This window comes from Ursus americanus, chromosome 2 (assembly GCF_024610735.1).
Source record: "Ursus americanus isolate L20-20 chromosome 2, mUrsAme1.1.p, whole genome shotgun sequence".
Taxonomy (NCBI): domain Eukaryota; kingdom Metazoa; phylum Chordata; class Mammalia; order Carnivora; family Ursidae; genus Ursus; species Ursus americanus.
This window is the reverse complement of record NC_142128.1, coordinates 49,270,540-49,292,305: the sequence shown is the minus strand read 5'-3', so window position 1 is coordinate 49,292,305 and position 21,766 is coordinate 49,270,540. Positions and strand designations below refer to the sequence as shown.

General features: G+C 52.2%; 1 protein-coding gene across 3 annotated transcripts in view; it reads left to right on the top strand.

Annotated features, from left to right (window-relative positions):
- The window catches only part of RXRG (retinoid X receptor gamma), a 44,744-nt gene that overhangs the window by 1,093 nt on the left and 21,885 nt on the right, over positions 1–21,766 (top strand). Inside the window, exon 2 of one of the 3 annotated variants that reach the window (XM_045809679.2) lies at positions 15,860–16,107. In XM_045809679.2, the coding sequence (XP_045665635.1) occupies positions 15,860–16,107 (248 nt within the window). Of the gene's footprint in view, positions 1–15,859; positions 16,108–18,949; positions 19,206–21,766 lie in introns of those variants that run through there. The other 2 variants (XM_045809681.2, XM_045809682.2) reach the window with 2 other exon arrangements.

The following is a 21,766-nucleotide window of genomic DNA, read 5'->3' as shown; positions in this document are numbered from 1 at the left end:
GTCCCGAGGCTCCCTCGATTCAGTGGCAGAAGCAGATCAGCCGTCCAGCTTTGAATAAATGGAACCAACAGCTGACCGACTGGCCGATCACTTGTCAGCTGGTGGCATGTAGCTCGTGTTCTTGGGAGCCAAAGAGGAGCTTTTGCCCTGTGGATGTTGGCAGACAGGACAAAGCGGAAATTCTTGCTAGGTCTTGAGAACTGAAAAGTCCCTGCTCTCCCGACCTCCTGAGTGGACAGATAGGCAATTCATCCGAGGGCTAGTGGGGTACAGCTTGCCCGCTTTGCCGGGCAGAGCCCTCTGTGAGGTGTGGAGGGACATTGCAAGGTGGATGAGGTCCCTGCCTGGGAGGTGTTGAGCCAGGGGGCTTGCTCGTTCATTCAGGGTGCCTGGGGGAGTTTCTGTGAGCCAAGCATGGTGTTAGGTTCTGGGAAGACAGATGTGAATGAGACACGGTCTCTGCCACTTGGACAGAGTCGGCTTATCACACAGACACATTGTAATATTTCGTGCTGTGTGCTCTTTGGGATGTGGGAGGAAGCTGTTTGTTGGGACACAAGAGTTGGGGGGGCCACGGATGTGTTCCTGAAAGAGGGGATGTTGAAGTTATTGGGGCCAGTCTCATGATATGACCCAGTAAGAGTGGTGGCCAAAGCTGTGACCGGGACATCTGATCTCGTTTATAGTTGGGTCCTGGGTGTGAAAAGCCTTCTCAGCTCCCATCTTGGTCCCATTCAGAGCCGACACACATTTTCCTTTTCCCTCTGAATTCAGTTGTCTGAGATCTGAGGAAAGTGCTTGTCCTCGAGATTCTTGGGGCCCCCAAGGTCTGGGAGATCATGGCTTCATGAATGCCATGGAGACCCTCGGAGACACTTGGGGAGTGAATAACTGGGTTGAAGGTGGAAGGATCTAGGGAGAGAGCTAAGAGAAAGGCTGGATAAAGAAGGTCTAGCCCCAAATTCAACCGGGGCTGCCTGCTGGATTCTCGGAATATTAGTCTCCTCAGGGACCTCAAAGAGCATCTTAGACCTCTCATTTTATAAGTGGAAACGGAGACCTCAACGAGGCAGGGACCAATCTAAGGTTATGTGGGGTTGAATGGGAGAGACCTTCCAGAAAAGCCCCTGACTCAAACTTACAACAGTACTCCTTCAATCTGATACAGTGAAGGGAGCATGAAAGAGAGAGAGATCTTGCGAGAGAACTGAGTTGGGTTCACGTACTAGCTGTGTGACTTTAGGCAAGGTATTGAACCTCTCTGAACCTCAGTGCCTTCATCTCTAAAATGGAGTTGATAATCCCATCCTCACAGTATTGTTTTGAGAATTAAATGTGTGAACATTTGAAAAAGCAGCTATTTTACTGTTGTCCATGTATTTGGTACTTAATAAAAGTAAGTATTTTCATCCCTTCCATTTTGCTCAAACATTAACAGGCAGATTAATTTAAAATCAAGCATTACTGGAGAATAATGAATTAGGAATCTGGGGGAAAAGTGAAATCTACAAGAGCGCACACACTTTGCTGGTTTAGAGTCTCACAATTGTGGGGGTCCCGGTATTTGGTGGGATTAGGTTTCAAATACAAGGAGACGCACGAGGGCAGCCATGGTAAATACGATGATGTAACGTGGGCAGCGGGAGGGAAAAGGGCCATCAGGTTGTTTAAATGTCTCCCTCTGATGCGACTTTTCCTTGTTCCCTAGGGAGGAGGACAATTATTTTGTTTAGCTCTGTTGATGTTTTCCATTTTGTTTGCGTGCGCCAGTTAAGAGGCTGCTAAAACACTGAGCCAGAGGACACGCCTCCCCCCCCCCCACAATTGCAGGGAGGTCTGTCTGAGAACTTGGAAGTGAGGGAGGACCCCCCCACCCCAGGCACAGAGAACATCTGAGGACTGGAGTGGCTGTCACCTGCAGCCTGGGCACAGAGTGGAACCACATTTATGCGATGATGTGGGGCATGCCCCCCCCGGCCTTTTTATATAGCAGCAAATGGAACCACAGGAGGCTCCTGGGATATGCTGTGAGGACCTCTAGGGACACAAAGTCACCCTTGGGAAATAACCCCTGGGGATGTGTCTGGGGCTGTGCTTCCCAGATGTGAGATCATCGTCCCATCAGTGAACGAGGGACGGGCTAGACTGGCCAAGGGGTGCTCACTACCTGGGTTGCAGGGGTCTCGCAGAGGTGCCCCGTCTCCCAGCTCCCGGCCCCGCTTGTGATGAGCAGAGAACCCTTCTCTCCTTCTCCGCCAAGTCCTGGCTTTGCCAGCTGCTCGGTGAGAGATTTCTTTGCCTGGAGGAGACAGTGGCTGCCTGTAAGAAGATGGCAAGACGAAGCCTGTAATGCCCACATCCAACTGTGCGGTAATCCTCAGGGTGAGGAGAGATCAGGAGAGGGGGGCTCGCATTTCAGCTAACCAGGCTCGACCGCACTGACTCGGGGTCCGCTCCCCTGTGAGCACTTGGCACTGTGCGCTCGTGCCAGCCCTCCGAGGGGGCGCCAGGCCGATCCTGCTGCCTTTAGGGACGAGGAAGCTGAGGCACCGCGCGGGGAAGGAACGTGCTGAAGGTCTCATGGCTCGAAGGTGGCGCTGGCCGGGATTTGAACCCGGGCAGTCTGGTTCCAGAATCCCTGCTCGGCTGAGCTGCTTCTCAGGACTTCGCGGGCCAGGCGCTTGCTCGGGGAGCAGCACACCCCTGGCTGGGGCGAGGAGCCCTAATCCCACCAGGCACGGCCCAGGGGTTGCAGACATGTGGCCTGGCCACTGAGGAGTAGAACACGGGAGAGCTCAGCAGTCACTCTGCTAAGGGGCTCTGAAGCCTTAATTGGTGCTTCTCCTGGAGGCCTCCTGACTCGCAAGAGTCCTGCCCGGCTGACCCTGACATTTGTGTGGGACACTCTGCTTTTCACCGAAGAGCAGCCTTCGAGGAGGGGTGGGTTAGAGGTACGTGTGCACACCCGCGTGTGCGTATGTGGGGGGGCAATATGAGGATGTGTGTGGATGTGGGAGCAGGGTGTGTGTGTGTGTGTGTGTGTGTGTGTCCCCGTGTGTGTGTGTATGTGTCAGTGTGCGTGTCTGTGTGTGTGTGTCTGTGTGTGTGTCTCTGTGTGTGTGTCTGTGTGTGTGTCTGTGTGTGCCTCTGTGTGTCTGTGTGTGTCTGTGTATGCCTATGTGTGTGTGTATGAATGTGTGTCTGTGTGTGTGTCTGTGTGTGCCTGTGTGTGTGCCTCTGTGTGTCTGTGTGTGTCTATGACTGTGTGTCTGTGTGTCTGTGTGTGTGTGTCTGTGTGTGCCTCTGTGTGTGTCTGTGTATGCCTGTGTGTGTGTGTCTGTGTGTGTGTGTCTGTGTGTGTCTATGTGTGTCTGTGTATGCCTGTGTGTCTGTGTGTGTCTGTGTGTGTGTATGCCTGTGTGTGTCTGTGTGTGTGTCTGTGTGTCTGTGTGTGTCTGTGTGTGTGTCTCTGTGTGTCTGTTTGTGTCTGTGTATGCCTGTGTGTCTGTGTGTGTATGTCTGTGTGTGTGTCTGTGTGTGTATGTGTGTGTGTCTGTGTATGCCTGTGTGTCTATGTGTGTCTGTGTGTGTCTATGTATGTCTATGTGTGTCTGTGTATGCCTGTGTGTCTATGTGTGTCTGTGTGTGTGTCTGTGTGTGTGTCTGTGTGTCTGTGTGTGTCTGTGTGTCTGTGTGTTTGTGTACACAGATGCGTGCGCCAGAACATATTTTCCCCTCCGCAAATGTGTGGGTGGCTAATTGGGACCTACCATGGACGTAAGTGGTTAGGGTTTATGTAGGAAGGAGTAACTGTTTATGAGATTTAGGAAGGAACATATTTAGTGTAAACTATTTTCTGAAACATTTACAATCTTACCAGGAGACAGGGAGCTGAATAGGAACTGGGGGAAGAAATTGTGCAAAGACTAATCTAAATTCCCCACCTCTTCCTTCCCCTCATTATGTTGCTTCTGTGTCTGCAGAGAACGTCGCCACCAGACTTGGGTGCCTGGGATGCCAGGGGCTCCCAGAGGAAGCTGTGATTTTCTCTTATTTGAAAGTGGAAGACCCAGAGGCCCAGGGAATGTAAACGTTTATTTTCTAGAATGCCTGGCTTTGGGTGGCTCTCCTGGGGTTGATCCGAGTTCTGGCTCAGCCATCGTCATGAAAGAGTGAAAATAGTAGCTCCTGGGTATTAGGCACCTACTGTATGCCACACCCTCTTCCACGGGCATTGCAAGCCCCATCTCATTTAATATTCTCAAGGGCCGCTGGAAGGAAGGAAGGCAGGCGCTACGATTGTCACGATCCCCATTTTACGGATGGGAACGTAGAGCCACGGGGAGGGTCAGTAACCTGCGCAAAAGCACCCAGCTGGTAGAGAGCAGACCCAGGATCCAAATCCAGGCGGCTGCCAGGGCGGCTGTGTCGAAGCCCTTTGCTGCCCCTGCCTCGGGCTGGGGGGTAGAGTAGAGAGGGGGGGGTGCAGGGGGTGGAGTCCCAGATCTGCCACAAGTGGCTGAATTACGTGTAAGAACAACAGCTAACATAGTCTCCGGGCTCGTCACCACTTTCTTAGGGATCATACTGCATTTTTTGGACATGTGTAATCGCAGCAAATGAATAGAGGGACTGGGGGTGGGGCAGGGCACCGGGCCCGTGAAGGTACTGAGAAAACAAAAATAAAAAAATTCTCCAGATGGACCCCACTTTAGTTTAATACACAGAGCCCGATTTTACGTTCTAGGGTGGGAATTGGCAAACTTGTCCTCTGAAGAACCAGAGAGTAAACCTTGGAGTCTTTGCTGGTTCTAGGGTTTCCCATTGCAACTGCTCGAGTCCGAATCCTATCATGGGGTGAGAGAAGCCGTAACGAAAGTAGCAGAAACTAAGGCCCAGGGACGCGCTGCGTGTCCCCCCATGCCTCCCCCCCCCCCCGCCGTGTATGTTTGCGGACCCCTAGGGGGTCATTCTGGAGAAGTTTCTAGGTGTTCTCCAGTTTGCTGTGGTTCCTGTCCCTAGCTCTGAACAGCCTCTTCCCCAGCTTCCCTGGCACAGAGCTGAGTGTTTGGCACTAGACTGAGGGGCTGCGGGTCATGGGGGTGACCCCTTCGTTACAGGTGAGGACATGTGGGGAAGCAGGTATGGCTCACCCAGGACCTGCAACGGCTTGTGGTCTTCAGACTGGGTTCCCCCGATGCCCCCTGAGGGGCCACCTGGGGTGGCAGGAGGGAAAGATTGAGGGGGGCGGGGAGGCCTCAGAGAGCCCTCTCCCCAACCTATGGTAAAATAACTCAGTACTACACACCACACAGGGTCAGTGTTAACCTTCTCCAGGGTAGGGATTAAATAAAATCAATCCTGCACCATTGTAAACACACGGTCAAAGATCTCCTTTCCCATTTCAGAAAATTTGGAGACTATAGTTCTAAATTCAGCTAGAACTTTGTGCCTAGATTTTTCTTAGGGGAGGTATGACTGTTCTTAAAGCATCAGACGGCACACCAGGAGGTGCTGACAAAGCAGAGTGAGCCGGGGATTCTGGGCCTATTACAGGAAGTTCTGTTTTAACACATCATTCTAGAGCAGGCACTCCTGAGATCTGGCAGAAAGAGAGCTGGGACCTGGGACCTCCAACCCCTCCAATCTTCAGGAGACCCTGGCTCCCCGGGGTGGGGCGGCGGGGGGCAGGAACTTTGATGAGTCACTGAACAACCTGGAGCCCCCTGCTGCCTTTATTAAATACTGTGATGGAGAAAGGGGGAGCGACAGGAAGTTTCTAGGTTCGAAATCAAGCTCAAATTCCTGATGGGATTTCAGGATCCAACATCTGAACTTAAAAAATGGAAAAGCTTGTGATCTTTAATTCAGAAAGCATTTACAAGAAGTCAGAGGAGCGGCCAAGAAAGTGCTTAACACATGTGTTGGGATGTTTCTTCTAGGCCGGTTTTCAAGGCTGTGACTCAACATCTCCTTCGACTCCTTTGCTGGTCACTATTGTCATGGGGAAGCGTCTCTTGGAGAGCTGGGGGCTCATGGTCCCTGTGATTCCTCAGCTCCAGCGATGAAGGGAGCAGAGCAAAGGTTAGAGATCATCAGCAGAGAGAGAATATTCTAGACCGTTCTGGGAATGCCAGTCGGTTGTTCAGCACACCTCGGCTAAGTATCTGGCTTGTGCACGAGTTGTGCAGGAGACCTAGGACCCATCCCCTGTCCTGAAGGAATGATAGACTCGTTATAAGCTCTGCAGTCTGCATCTGCATAACATTTGAAGATGAGTTATTTCTAGAAATGTTTCTCGGGACTGGGGTTAAGTAAATGGGTCCTAGGAATCTAGGTATTTAGAACCCGAGAACAAAGGATCCTGTGTGCATTACCTCATGCTAACATTGCACTGGGGATGTTGTTCTCTGTATTAAGATGATTGCAGTCTTCAGAAGACTGTCCATGTTTAGAGGTCAGGGAGAGCATATCTGGACAAGAAGTCTAGAGAGATAGAAAAAGAGATCGAGGTCATGGGTTCAAGAGCTGGCTGTGGACAAAATGGATGTTCAAGGACTTTAGGAACAAGGGGTGAGTTGGGGGCACCCTCAGCCAATGCCTGAAGCACTCATCGGCATTGTGTTGGTGGACCAACGGGTACATGGTCTGCCAGTATACGGAGCTGGCTTGAAGGGACAGACCGCGTTCCTTGTTGGAGGAGCCCCTACTCGAGGATCCTGGCGTACCTCTTATGAGTTAGACACAGCATGACATCCACCTGTACCATTAATTTGGTCCTGGGTAGGAAAGATGGTATACGAGCAGAATGCCATTAATTGCGTGCTGAAAGGTTACCAGAAATTGTGCTAGACTCAACTCAGATTCTAGGTCTATAATAGTTAACAGCAAGTGCTTAAAAAGGTCACTTTATCATTCTGAACCTGTTTTTCTAAATTGATCTGATGGGGATAATTTCTGAGTCAGTTTGAAGCTTCCAGGAATGAGGCACTGGCAGGTGGGACCGCTCTGTCCGTAGTGCCTAGCCTGGGGTCTGGCACATAGTAGCCACTCAACAAATATCTTTTGACTGATTGAACCAATAACTGAAATGGAAATAAATACCATAGCGTTATGAAGAGTTTTGTGAGTGTGAGACAGCGTGTAGACCGTGGAATGACCTTGAACCTGGGAGCCAGAAGACCCAGCGTTTTTGTCCTGACCGCGTAGCCTTCAGCAAGGCATGCATACTCTCTGGGATTATTTTCTTTTCTCTAAAACGAGGTAATTCTTCAAGTCCTGAAAGTCCGGTTTCTAACCCCAAGCAATATGGCCTTATTAATTTATGACCTAAGTGATTTGAAAAGGTGATTAAATTGGTCATGGTATGAACTAGTTTGTATTTGCTCCTTCACAAAAAAAAAAAAAAAAAAGACCGAAAAAGGGTTTGTCAAGCAAATAAGATTGTAGAAGTGTTGCCCTATTTAAGTTACATCTGTTTTGAAGCAATTTAAAAAGCCTAGTAGGAGCATCATTAGCATATTAACGGGGTGTTAATTACAAAAGAGTCTTTTAAAGCAGATTTTATAAAATCTCCACTTAATAACCATTAGCTTGTGGTACTCGGAATACAAACTCTTCACGTGTGTTACTTAGAAGTAATAAAATTGTAATTTAAAAGTAATCTGCCAACTTGTCACGAATTTAGACTGATTTTTTCTCTCAATTGATCGAAATGAGTAAGGTTTTGCTATAATTACATATAATGCTGGTAATAATGAGGCTGATTATCAATCTTTGCCTGCTTTTCACTACCTCCATCATTGCAGATTTTAGGGGAAGTGGGGTGGAAGGGGCTGGGGGGATGGGAGCAGGGAGGGGCGGGGAGGGGGAAGGAAGAAGGGATGCCACTGTGCTCTCCCCCTCCCCCAAGCACCGGGAGTAGCAACCCCATCCCCCACCCTGAACAGCCCCGAGCCCTCCTTGGGGGGGCCTGCAGGAAGCCGGAGAGCTGCCCTGTGAGGCTCTGAAAGGCTGGCCAGCTGCAAGCCCCCGGTCAGCTGCTAATCTTTGTGAACTCCCTTGCTGCCGAGGGGCCGTGGGCACTGAGCCCCTTCTCCCACACTCTCCACTTCTGTCACGTTCCTTTATTCTCCCCATTGAGAATGCCAGAAAACGCTTTGGGAGCAGAGAAGTCTTCTTATCAAAAAAGGTGGCTTCTACTTCTGCTCCTCGCTCCCCGGGAGTTCGGCGCCATCCACCCCGGGGTTGGCACCTGTTCGACCATGGAGCTCGGTGCCTGTGGGACACCCTGCTGTCCACGGCAGGGAGCCGTGGAGCGCTGAGGCTTCTGTGCAGGTGCTTTTGAACATGCCGATCGTGACTCAAATATAAGAAACGTGGACTAGCAGACCCCTGGCATCCGAGTGCCCCTTCTGCCAGAGAAGGGAGAGGGAAAGGTCAGGCTGAGCTAGGACTCCGGTGAATGGAGCCCCAGCCAGCTTGGAACTGGGAGGGGCCAGAGTCAGGATGGGGAGTGTCCTAGTCAGAAAGTGCCAGGGTCAGGGGCATCTGGCTGGCTCAGGCCCTAGAGTGTGGGACTCCTGATCTTGGGGTTGTGAGTTTGAGTCCTACGCTGGGTGCAGAGGTTACTTAAAAAAACAAAATCTTTAAAAACAAAAACAAAAACAAGGAAAGTGCCCAGGTCAAAGTCCAGAGGGAGGCTGCAGGTTGGATTGAGGAAGGCAGGGCGAGCTATCCTGGGCAGCTGCTGGGAGGGGTCAAAGAGCAGTGTAGCTCTTGGTGAGGCTCGGGTTAAAACCCAGATCCGCTGCCTGCCTCCCTCCATTCAGACGCCACTTGTGTAATTTACTAGTCATGCTCCCTTGGGCAATGTATTTAATTTCTCCATCCCCCAGCTTCTGCATTTGTACAGTAGAGATAAGTGTACCAACCTTAACGGGGCTTTTAGGTATGAAATATGTCAATATATGTAAAGTGTTGAGAACCATGTCTGGCTCATGGCAATTGCCCAATAAATGTTATCTTTTTTTGTTGTTGTTGTCAGTCATCGAAGGAGGTGACGATTAGTGTCAGTTAAAGTGCCTTCCTCTGCCTACCTCGCTCTGCGGCCTGCCTGTGTGTTCTGAGCCAAGCAGCCAAGGAGGGGGAAAGGATGGGTGACTAAGTTTGCCTTAGACTAGGAAGAACAAGCCAGGGGCGCCTGGGTGGCTCAGTTGGTTAAGTGACCAACTCTTGATTTTGGCTCAGGTCATGATCTCAGGGTCCTGGGATAGGGCTCCGTGCTCAGCAGGGAGTCCGCTGGAAATTCTCTCCCTCTGCCTCTGCCCCTCCCCCCATGCTGTCTCTCTCAAATAATAAATAATAAAAAATAAATCTTTTTTTTTTTTTTTTTAAGGAAGAACAAGCCAGGTGTCCGACTACTCTATGATTCTGGGGCTCATGCACCACGTCCCCCCACTGGAGATAAGGAGACAGGCTTGGGTGTGCAGTTGTGCCCCAGTGGGAGAGAGTTGAATGGGACTGGGCCGTGTGCTGCTCCCAACTCAGGAATAGCACGTCTTTACCTCTGTCCCCTTCCCTGCGGGTGCGTGTTAGCCAGTATCAAGATCCATTACAAGTTTCCACTCTGCAGGAGAGGCGTGGTAGCGGGCCAGCAAATACCCTGGCCCAGCAGCAAAGGGGTGGAAACACCAAGCCATTTGCTCCCTTGTCTGGCCAGTCAGAAAGACTCATGCTTGACATTTTCCTTTCATTGGCTGAGGACGAGGTTGCTAGGCAACTTCCTCACTTTGGTAAGAATTCTGGAGTTCTGAGTACCCTGGCTTCTCTTTCTCAACAAGGCCCCCCCTCCACACACACACACACACACACACACACACACACACACACACACATGCAATTCGTTACTCAGAGATTTTCGTTTTGGTAAATACCAGGGACAGAGATCTCTGATGTGAGTAATTTCTACTGAGAACTCTATAATTATACACATTAATTAACAAAAAATGATCCCATCATTGCTCCTGTCCCACTGTCAAGCATCTTTCTGAGCAATCTGCTATGTTCCAGGCTCAGTGCTGGGTACCATAATGGGAATCGTTAACAGCGAGGGATAGAAATTAAAAGTATGTGACAACCAGTAGGACAGCAGACCGTCAGACTGGAAGTTACATGGAGGACCTCTTTGTGCCAGGCTGGATTATGGGGAGATCTGGGCGATCCTAGGGGAAGGGTGGAGTGGTCTACCAGTCGATTCAGAAAATTCAATATTATGAACAACTGGCTGTCCGTGCCAGTGTGTGGCAATGATGATCCTTTTTAGCGCATTTACCACGGGCCGGCTTGGGCTCAGCCCTTGATGTCCATGATCTTCCACAATGGCGTTCAACCCAGACGCAGTTCCTCCCTCACAGCATTTACAGGATAGTACATTAGTGCACCTGCTACCGCAGGGCCCATGCTCTCAGGCGCTCTAAGCAGCCCACGAGGTAAGAGTGTGTGTCTCCGCTTTGGGTGGGGAACTGCCGTTCAGAGAGGTCAAGTTGATCGCTCAAGTTTATGTGACTGGAAGGAGGCGGAGCCTCGAATCCAACCTAAGCCGTCGTGGCTTCGGCGTCTCGTCTTCCGCTGGGACGCGCAGCGCCACGACGCACACGCAGGCTTTGGGAATCACGGCGGCATGTGCGCGCTGCGGGTTCCCGAGCAGCTGTGGTTGCTGGTGACACTCAGCCTCGCAAACTGCACTTTGGAATCCCAAAGAGCCCGAAGGTCTACACTGGCCCAGTTGCCGATGACAGGGGCCCCTCGGAAAGTGGTCCAGACTCAGACCGTGCCAGACGCTGCGACCCACGCTGCCGCTTTCAGGTGCTGCTGGGCCGTATCCTACTCCGTGTTCATGGAGCCGCAGTGCGAGGGGTCTTGGAGACCCCCGGGCGGAATGAGGCCCAGAAATAGGAAAGACTTTCCTTAAGTATGTTGCCAGGAGAGAAGAGAAGAAGCTCCTGAGAAAGCCCGCTAGCCCTTTCCCATCAGATGAGTTAGTTTTTATTTAAACAAATCGTTTTCCGAGCAAAGAGAATCAGCTCCGCGGAGTAGAGGCTTGTGTGTTTCCCGGGCGTCTGGCAGTTGGCACAGCCCGGCTAAAGAGGATTAGAGGGTGTAGGGTCAGGGAGAGAGCAAGGCGGCTGGGCTGCGGGGGCCAGGGAGGATGGGGCCGAAGGGACAAGAGGGAAGCATTAGTGAAACCTTCCCTTTGGATCTGGGCTAGAAATTGGTTTTCTGGAAAAACGAGTGGTGCCTTTTGATCCTGGCTGTGGCTCCCATGTGGCTTGAGAGGGGAGAGAGGGAGGGAGGCCGATCGAAGTGCCGTGGACAGCTACGCCGTGCTGTCTGTGGGGACGGGTTAATTTCCCTTTGAGAAACACGACTGTCCTTAGAAACACTGCTCCCCACCTTTTCTAAAAGCAAAGCATTCATGTCTAAGCACCCGTGGGTCATGGGAGAGGCGCTGAACCAACCTGCAATCGTGTAAGATATATCTGTCTTTTTGAATTTTCTTATTTTTAAAATGCGGTTATAAAGTAGCCCACCTCTTCTGGATCACTGACTCAGCAGAAGCAAACCACATTTTAAGGCCATTGCCACCCAAGCTTTAACGGGGCTTCAGTCTGTCTCAGCCATGCCGTGCTCCTCCCTGAGCAGCCGGGGCATGGCCTGATTATCCTCATTATTATTATTATTATTATTATTATTATTATTATTATTAATAAAAACAAAGTATTTTTCATTTCAGTCACCCTCACATCACCTTATTTTATTCTTGGAACAACTCGTGAGTTCCCCAAAGCCCACGTTCCTATGTTTCTGTGCAGGTCAGTGTTTCTCCTCCGTGTCACCCCTTACACACTATTCCCATGTGTTCTGCATATGGAGTAGCCTTGTACTTAGGCTTTGTCCTAGGTCACTTTGCTCTTTTTTTTTTTTTTAAGGTTTATTTACTTATTTATTTTAGAGAGAGAGTGAGAGTGTGAGCAGGGGGAGGGGCAGAGGGAGAGAGAGAATCTCAAGCAGATGCCCCTAGCATGGAACCCAGCGCAGGGCTCGATCTCATGACCCGGAGATCATGACCTGAGCCGAAACCAAGAGTCAGATGCTCAATTGACTAAGCCACCCGGGCGCCCCTACTCTCTTTTGAAAACTTAAATAGCTATTTTTAGAAAGGTAATCTTATGTAAAAATAGAAGCCCAGTCACTTACTATAAATAGAAGGAAACAGTAAAAATAATTACAGAACTATTAATATTTTTTTAAGAGTTTGCCACTTAAAATACCACCTCAGATGTCCCTTACCACTGGGTTACAGGCTCCACACCTTGGGAACTCGGGGGTTGGTGAACGTGTGAAGTGACGTCCCTGTCTGTCCCACAGCTCTGGGCCTGCTGTCAGGGTACGCAAGTGAAAGGCATATGGGCTCTCAGAGATCCACGTAACTCAGAATAAAAAGGAGAGTAGCAGGGTTTGTTTCTGGAAAGCTGAACCCCGAAGGGAACAGCGATTTCCTTCAAGTGGCCAGGCTGTGGGGGCAGGACGGCTGCCGTCCCAGCGGAGAGAGCACGGCTCCCAGCTCACCTGTCACATGTTATCTTAGGAACAGACTCAAGATATACACTGGACTCTTTAAATGTCACAGCCTTCCAGGGCCTCAGAAGAGTCTAAAATTGTTCTTTCCAATCAGTGGCCATCTGGGGAGATTTTTGGTTTTTCTGGCTCGAGTTCCTGGAAGCTGCCCTTTTCTCTCTCCTTCAGATAAACTTTCAGCTTGAGATCCCTTCATAATTGAGTCATCTTGTATTTTGTGAGGTGATGGCTCTCCAAATCATCCTTGCTGTCCTTGACAGCACACACAGGGGAGAGCGTGGGCTTCACATTGACAGTTGGAATCTAAGCCCTGTCACTGAACACCCGGGCAGCACCAGGGACCCGCAGGGGGTGGGGAAGCAAAAATGGACACTTATCTCCCTCTCCCAGTTTAATGGAAAAGACAGGGAAATAAATAAATAAATATGGTGACAGAGTATAATAAGTGCTAAGATATGAGTAAGCACAGGGTGTTATTAGAAAACGGAACAAGGGCATCAAACCAGACCAGGAACACCAGGGAAGGCTTCCTGGAGGAGGAGACACTTGAGTTAGACCTTGAAGGATGAATGTGAACTTGCTAGAAATGGAGGGGAGCATAAATCATCCTGGAACAGGGAGTCGCATGGGGGTGAGGCTGAGCCTAAGTTTTCTCATCTGTAAAAAGCTAAAATGATTCTCACAGCTATTGTCAGGATGAAATGAGTTAATGTACAGAATTTGCCTAATGGTCTTCAGGGTATGTGATAAGCTGTTCATTTGAGCCCCTTGGGGACGCCTCTGTGGACCCACAGAATGTGGTTCCTTCTCAGTTGTGCTACTTAGAACAGGTGATTGGAATTTATCTGTTTATAAGACAATTGTCCCTGATAGATGAAAACTCCCTGGGTAGAGTGATGGAGGGTCAGAGTTTCCTTGACTGTGGCAGTGACTGTTCTCTCCACAGCGAGACCTTAACCATGTTAGCAAAGCTCGAGAGAAACTTGGTTTCTCAAAAACTTGACATTTTTCCAGTGGAATATTTATGTTTAACGGTAGTTGCACAGTGAGGGCTGCCTGGGTGGCTGAGTCGGTTAAGCATCCGACTCTTGATTTTGCTCAGGTCATGATCTCAGGGTCGTGAGATCGAGCCCCACGTTGGGCTCCACACTCAGCAGGGAGTCTGCTTAGATTCTCTCTCTCCCTCTGCCCCTCCCCTTGCTATGCTCTCTCTCTCTCAAGTTTACTTCAGAGAGAGAGAATGAGCAAGAGAGAGAGAGAGAGGGCGAGAGAGAGCCTGAGAGGGGGGAGGGGCAGAGGGAGAAGCAGACTCCCTGCTGAGCAGGGAGCCTGATGTGGGACTTAATCCCAGGACCCCCGGATCATGACCTGAGCCGAAAGCAGTTGCTTCATAGACGGAACCACCTAGGCGCCCCATAAATAAATCTTTTAAAAAAGAGTAGTTGCATAGAGAAAATACTAACTCGAAAAAATATCTGCACCCCCATGTTCACTGTGGTGTTATTTACAATAGCCATACTGTGCAAGCAGCTAAGTGTCCATCAGTGGATGGATAACAGATATTTTGAGATGGAATGCTATTCTGCCATAAGAAAGAATGGAATCTTGTCATTTGTGACCACGTGGATGGGCCCCGGGGATTGTGCTAAGTGAACTAAGTCAGACGGGAAAGACAAATAAGTGATCTCACTTATGTGGAATCTAATAATAATAATAATAATAATACCTTGAGCTCATAGATCCAGAGAACAGATTGGGGGTTGCCAGAGGCAGGGATCAGGGTGGGAGAAATGTGTGAAGGGAGTCAAAAGTTACAAACCTTAGTCATAAAGTAAATAAGTAAATCAGGGAATGTAATTACAGCATGGTGACTGTAGTTAATAACACTGTCTTGTGTTTGCTGGGAGTAGATCTTAAAAGTTCTCATCGCAAGAAAAGACATTTCTAACTGCGTGGTGACGGGTGTTAACTGGTCCTGTTTGTGGTGATCGTTTTGCAGTATGTACAAATAGTGAATCAGTATGTCGCACACTTAAAACTTAATATAATGTTGGGTGTCCATTATTATCTCAGTAATAAAAAGAGAATAGCTCCACAGTTATACTTCCGATGGGCTGTGCCCCTCCCAGCATTCAGTGGGAACACATCCCTCCCTGTATCCTGCTCCTAGCGCCGCACTTAGTGACCCCTGGGGTCTCCCAAGGGTTCGGACAGCACCCAGCACGGAACTGCTCCTGGAATGAACAGGGAACCACGCGGGGAAGCAGCGCTGGGATTCAGGGTGGGCTGCCCTGTTGCTTTTCCAGTCTCTGCTTTGCTGCCCCAGCTCCTGAGGGTTATGGCTTCTCTCTTCTGGAGCGAATGTTCCATGCTGGGCTCCTGACGGGACAGTGGGGCACCCTCCTCTGTCGTCTTGAGCTGCGGCTTAGCATGAGGGAACTTGGAGTCCGCTTACCTGGGCGAAATGGTACCAGACAATCATGTGCCCAGAGCCCATTCTGTGGACACTTGTGACCACAGCTCCCTGTGCCTGGAGGTAGGAACGGCCTGGGCAGGCCTGTCTGTGCTTGCCTCCTGGCCGTCTGTGGCCAGTAAGCCAGGCCCAGCCACCCTGAGTCTTCTTCCCTGAGTGCTGATAAAACCGCACGCCGTGGAGACAGGCAGGGCAAAGACCTTAATGGGCACAAAGGTGCAACAGGTATGGGCAGCCATGGGTAGGACAGCAGCCTCTGCCCGCACTCTCCCTCTCGTCATGGCGGAACGTGATCCCTGACAGCAGGAACTGTGTTCTCTTGGGCTCCGAAGCCCCAGCACCTGGAGTCGTACCTGCGTCTTAGGAAGTGTTCGTTGCTTGCGAGTGAAAGGAACCCAGGCAGCTGCTCACTTCACCTGCACATGTGGGTTTGGACTCGACTCCCCTCCCCGGCTGGCTGGCCCGGGCCACAGTCCCCTAGGCCCGGGGGCTCATGGGCTGTGCCCCTCGTGGCCCTGGCTGTTGACGTGACCCAGCGCCGGCACACAGCTGAAACATCGGTGCGTGTTCTGTCCGAGGGCACGCCCTCTCCCTGTCTGTTCTGCACTTGCCTTTACTCAGCCAGCTCGGTGTGGGGCGTGAGCACCAAGGGAGGGGTGCAGGACACAAGCGGGGGGGCCTCTGTCCTCACAGAGGCCATCTCCGTGCCCCCCCAGTCTCCCCTCATCTATGCTCTTCTCTTTACAGGCTCCCCCGGCCACTCCGGCTCCACGTCCATGAGCCCATCGGCAGCCTTGTCCACAGGGAAGCCAATGGACAGCCACCCCAGCTACACGGACACCCCAGTGAGTGCCCCCCGGACCCTGAGTGCGGTGGGGCCCCCCCTCAATGCCCTGGGTTCTCCATACCGAGTCATCACGTCTGCCATGGGCCCACCCTCGGGAGCGCTGGCTGCGCCTCCAGGACTCAATCTGGTCGCCCCGCCCAGCTCCCAGGTAGGTGCCCTTCCTGTCGCGCGGCTTCCTGGCCACCTCGCAGGTTCTCCCAGGCTGCTCCTGGGGCCGAGCCAGCACCCGCAGGGGCTTCACGTGTTCTCGCTGACGGCACGCGCCTCCTGCAGGGCCTAAACGACGTGTGTCCGCAGCCCGGCAGCCCCAGAGGACTGACCACGCCTCGTGGGCCAGGGCACGGGGGCCCAGAGGCCACCCCTGCGGTTCGGCCCTGGCAGTGAGCGCAGTGCTTCTCGGGCTGTTTGTCATCCTGGGGACAGACCCCCTCTGTTCCTCTCAGTTCAACAATCGGGGGTATTAAGTCAGTGACGTGCCTGCTGCTCCACCGCGAGCTGAGGGCGAGACGGACGCGATCGGAACGATCAGAACTCGGTCTCCGCCCTGCGGGAGCTTATGGCTGAGAGCGGAAATGCGCAGGGATGGCGCATTGATAGATCTAGAACATGGCCCATTGTCTCTGAGATAGAGGGCGAGACTGGAAACTCAGGAAGGAAACCTCAAACCTTCCCTAATTCCTAGTGCTTCTGCTGCAGCAGAGGGGAGGAGGTGTGTGTGCAGGGGGGGGGGGCACACTGCGCTGCTGCTCCGGGGGACCCTAGGGGGCCGCTTGCCACTTCCTTCAAGCAACGCTGCAGTGAGGCCGTCCGCCTTCCTTTCCCGTGGTGGCCAGCCCTTGCTGTCGTGATGCTGCGTAACAGTTGTCATGGTTTACAAAAACACACCTTTTCCCCCCTCACTCAAAAATTTCTGTTGGCTGGGATGGCTCTGCTTCAGATGGCAGGGGAGCTGGGCGAGGCTGCAGGCGGGGTGCAGGTCAGCTCCTTGGGTCCCACACTGAAGGAGCCACAGCTGCTCAGGGCAGCTTTCTCGGGGTGTCTCACAGGAGAGCAAAATCAAAACCAACTCAGTTGGGTACGGTGGAGGCCCCGCTCACGGCATGCCCACCAGTATCCCATTGGCCTAAGCGAGCTGCGTGGCTCACCCCAGCACTGGCAGGGCAGGGATTGGCGGGGCCCGTTTTAGCGGGAAGCACTGCGGAGACCTAGGGCAGAGCATGTGAGGAATTAGGAACAAGAACCCCATCTACCACGTTCTCCTCTCTCACGGGCGCCTCACTTTTGGGCCGGCGCCATCCTGCCCCAACCACCAGCACATCTGGAGGCGGAATGAGTAGGTTCTGAAGCTTCCTGGGAATTTACAGTTTTAGAGAAGAGCCAGGACTCCCATTGTGCCAATATTTCTTCCTACTACAGGGAGAACTTCTGAGACCATCCCTAGACCATCCCTTTCAAGAGGCTTCACGCGCACAGGTTCTGAAAGCAAAGCCGTGTGGAGTCACAGAACTTTAGAGCCAGTAAGGGATTCAGAAATCTATGGGTCGAGGGATCGGAGAATCTGGAGACGACCTTGGCAGGGGGGTCATCAAGTGTGGGATGGCGGGAGCTGGGACCAGGCGGGCAGCAGAGATGGGGGAGTGAGGCGGACATATACCAGCAGTGCTGGTGGGGAGCAGGGAGCTGCCCCCTTCCCTTGAAGCCATTCAGATGTAAAGATTTGGGGCACGCGCAGGCCAAGCACACGGGTCACATTTGGCCGGCCCTGTTAACCCCAGTTTGTAGTCTGATGGTTTCACCCGTAGGATCTTCTCCAGAGCATACATTTCTCCCCCACCCTTGTGTTGGCCCTTGTGGAGCTGGTCAAAGCCCACTGGAGAACCACTAGTTCTGTCCACATTGTTCTCATCCCACGGATGAAGTAGCAGGGCTCAGTGAGCTCAGGTGACGTGTCCCACCGCACACAGCCAGTCGCTGCAGGGCCAGGGTCTGAGCCCAGGCGTCCTGACCCCCACCCTGTTGGTGATGCCGCCGTGGTGCATGCTGACTCGGTCCGTGACCCCAAGCTCTCCCGCTGGCTGCCAAGGATTAAAACATGACTAGTCAGTGCTCCTCGGGAGTCTGGCGGGGGCCTTGGCATGTCGTGCAGGTCAATGGCAAGGCCGCGGGTGGGGGCTGGGTGGGCACGAGGGCAGAACCGAAGGGAGCAGAGAACAGGGACCTCTGAGCGTCCCACCTGCGTGTTCCGCGAGAGTGTGTGACCGCTCAGAGCGGTGGGGACCAGACGGCCGTGGGGACGGCCACGTGTTTATGCCACTCTCACCTACTGTAATCAGCATGGCTGGTGACATGTACCCCTCAGAGTGTGAGACCCTGGAGAGGTTTTTGTTTTTCCACGTTCTTTCGTGTGAACGGACTCCAGGAAGGCCGGTCATAGCCAGCGGGCTAGGGACAGAAGGAAACGTCGACGTTCTGGGCTGAAAGTAAACTCTTGCAGGGTGCTCCCGTTCCCTCATATAACTGTTTAGGAGGACCTACTATGTAATGGGGGTACTTGCTGCTGTCCGAGGTTCTGGGGATACGCACTGAATAAGGTGGCTGAAGTCTTTACTTTCATGGCAGCGACACTGTCGCAGGCAAGACGGACGAACAGCAAAGGAGGGGACAAGATGGTTTGGAACAGCAATCATTCTATCTGTGAGGCAATAAGACGGGGTGAGGTGAGAGACAGTGACAGGGCTTGTGGGTGGGGAGTGGGCAAGGCACCATCCTTCAAGGCTGCTTTTAGCAACCATGCTCCGGTCTGATCGAGCCAAACCTAGCCAATAAATTCAGTTTCCTAGCTGTGCGAGTGGCAGGGCCGCTATTCCTGGACCATATGTCTGTACAGAGGGATTGGGGTTGAAAGGTCAGCTGAAAGCCCTGGTCCTGGCCAACTGGGCTGTGTGCAGAGGCCGAGGCCAAGTTTCACTCTGGGAGCTATATTAAGCTTGCCAAGCTCTGGGGAAGCTCAGCAGCCCCGGACACGGAGCAGTGTTGTGGGCTCGGGCTCTGGAAACACCCGGCAGAAACATTTTGCCCGATTAACCGGATGACACAGGGCATCTAGTACCCTGGGTGTTAGCTGCGGTGAGCTGGTCTCTAACCCGTCTGGATACGAGGTCTCTGTGCATCCTGTCTTCCTCACCCGGGATGGGTCCGAAGGGCACTCGCGCGGGAAACAGGCGCCTCCTGTGAGCCGGGTCTAGGGTAAGTACAGTTTCAGGGTGGGGGGAAGGGGGGGGAGCTGTGGCAGCAGCAGGCTGTGACTCCCATTCCCTGCTCTGTCGTGCTGGTGTTGGAGCGTGTCTCTTTTTTGCTCTTGTTGGATTTTCATTCTCGAGGAGTAAAGAGAACTGAGCCCAATACTATGGAGGCGGGGACTGTGTAACCTTTTGCAAACCACTGAGGTTTCTGCGTATCTCAGTTCCTTGTTCTCTATTTTGGGGTAATATGCATTTCCCTGGTTACCCTACAGTGATATTTATGAATCTTAAAGGAGCTCTGGATTTGAAAAATCACTTCTTAAGCACTCCACGGCAGTAAGGCAGTGATATTATTATTATTACACCTGAGTGATATTACACACGTCGTTGATTTATACCCTACCCCAATGCGATTGTTGATTCTGGGGCACTCTTGCTGAGAGGTTTGAGAGAAGTTCATTTCAATAAGCGTTCATTGAACCAGGCACTAGAGATTAAAAAAAAAAAAAAAAGTATAAGAATCAGTCTCTGCTCTGGGGAGTATCTCAGTGGAGGGAGCAATTTCCAGAAACACCAAATATATAATTGGGAAGATATTTATGGGGCTTTCAGACAAAAGGATCAAGGCCCCATTTTCCTGACTGTGTGTGTGTGTGTGTGTGTGTGTGTGTGTGTGTGTGTGTGAGATGCCTGTTGTCTGGACTTCTGGAAGCAAGCCCTGCATGTCCTTGGACTGCCCCCACCTCTCTCTCCCCTCCTGAACCCAGCTGCCCGACCTGGGTTCTGTCCCTGATAATTCCTGCTCAGCTAGTAACAGATAACCGAATTACTATCCTTACAGATTTTTATAGAGAATACTTAAGTAATAAAAATTATGAGTGTTAGAGCTGGAACAGACCTTAAAGATCCTCTTGTTTAGTGACTTAAAAAGCTTAAGCCATAAAGTCTTTCCTCCCAGAGCAAGCATGTTTGGAAGGCTGATGTGTGTGGCAGATACAAACAAGTCTGGGTGAACTTGGGGCAGGAGATCCGAAGGCTTCTTGCTCGCCCTCCCCGCTGCCCAGCCACACGCACACTCTGAGTTGGGAAAACCACTGATCAAGTCGGTAGACGAGGAAGCGGGGTCTCTAATACAGTGACCTGGTCAAGATCCCACGGTGAGGAAGCGGCAGGTGTCCACCAGAACCCGGGGCTTCTCTCCTCCCTGGTTGGGAGGTCCAGGCTCCTTACTCCTCACAACAAGGACGCTCACTGGATTAAAGGAGCGCCACTCCACAGAGCCTACTCCCTGGAAGAGGAGTGCCTGCCTGTGGCCTGGCAGGCTGGCCACATATCTGCGTTTAGTGGAATGATTTTGGCAGAAAGCAGCTCAGAAATGCGGGACCTGATGTTCCATGATGGCTCCAGGGCATCCAAGAAGCATTTGGTCCCTGGCTGAGAGGCTGCAAATGGAAGCCAGGCCGGTCAAGTGTGTTTTCACCCTGTTCTCAGGGAGTGGCCAGCCGCCTGGTGAATCCCCGCTCTGCAAGTGCTCACTTCTGCAGAGCTGCTGCTAATGGAACAAGACAGCCCGCCGGGGGGACTCCGGGCCACGCAGCTAATGGGTTTGCGCTCTGGTGGCTGCCTCCTATCCCATCTACCTTTGTAGGGAGCCCACGCAAACCCCAAGCCAGCCAAGAGGCCAACAGAGAAGGGAGTACCAAGCGTTCTGCCCGAGCCCCTCCGTCCTGCTGCTGCCCCTGACCCACGAGGGGAAGGGGTGGAGGGGGGCTGCTGGCTCCCACCTGGGAGACAGCGGGCTCCTCACCACGGACGTGGGCCAGGAAGCTGCTAGGGCAGGGGGTCTGAGAGTCTCCTGCCAAGTAAGACAGGACTTGGGGTAAAGGGGGGATGAGCTGGGAGCCCAGTGTTCTAGCCCCAGCCTGTTAGCCTGGGAGGGCACCTAACCTGGCACTGGGCACATGGACAGCCTCCAGGTCTCCTTCCTCCAGGCTTTCCTCGAGCTGCTGCCTCTTCTCCTTCCCTGAGGCAGAGTTTCAGGGGCTGTAGTCCTCAGCTCCAAACCTCCAGTGGCTGCTCTTAATTGCTTCTCGAGATTCAATCCACTCTCCTTAGCCAGGCAATCAAGCCTTGGGCTCAGTCACAGCCCACCCCCCAGCCTGGCCTCCCACCCATCCACACCCCACACGAGGCCCTTCTCCTTCCGGGCTTCCCTCAGGGTCCTTTGCTCTCAGAGCCTTTAGCGCGTCACCAGCCCTTCCGGCCCTTCTGAGTCTTACCCACTTTTGAAGGCTGTGAGGTCCTCCCTCAGATGCCACCTCCTTCAGGAAGTCTTCCCTAATGTCAGTTGTTTGGGGCCTTTCCTTCCTCAACCATCCCGGCTGGCTTTTAATCTCATCGATGGCCAGTCCCTTTGAGGCAATAGCTGCCCTCTTCCTCCTTTCTGCGTCTGCATGTATTTCTGAATCCACACACGAATAAACCGCTCGAGGGCGCAGTTTCCTCATCTGGAAACTGGAATGACCTCATAGGGCTGTTAGGAGCGCCAAGCAAGCGTTCTGTCGA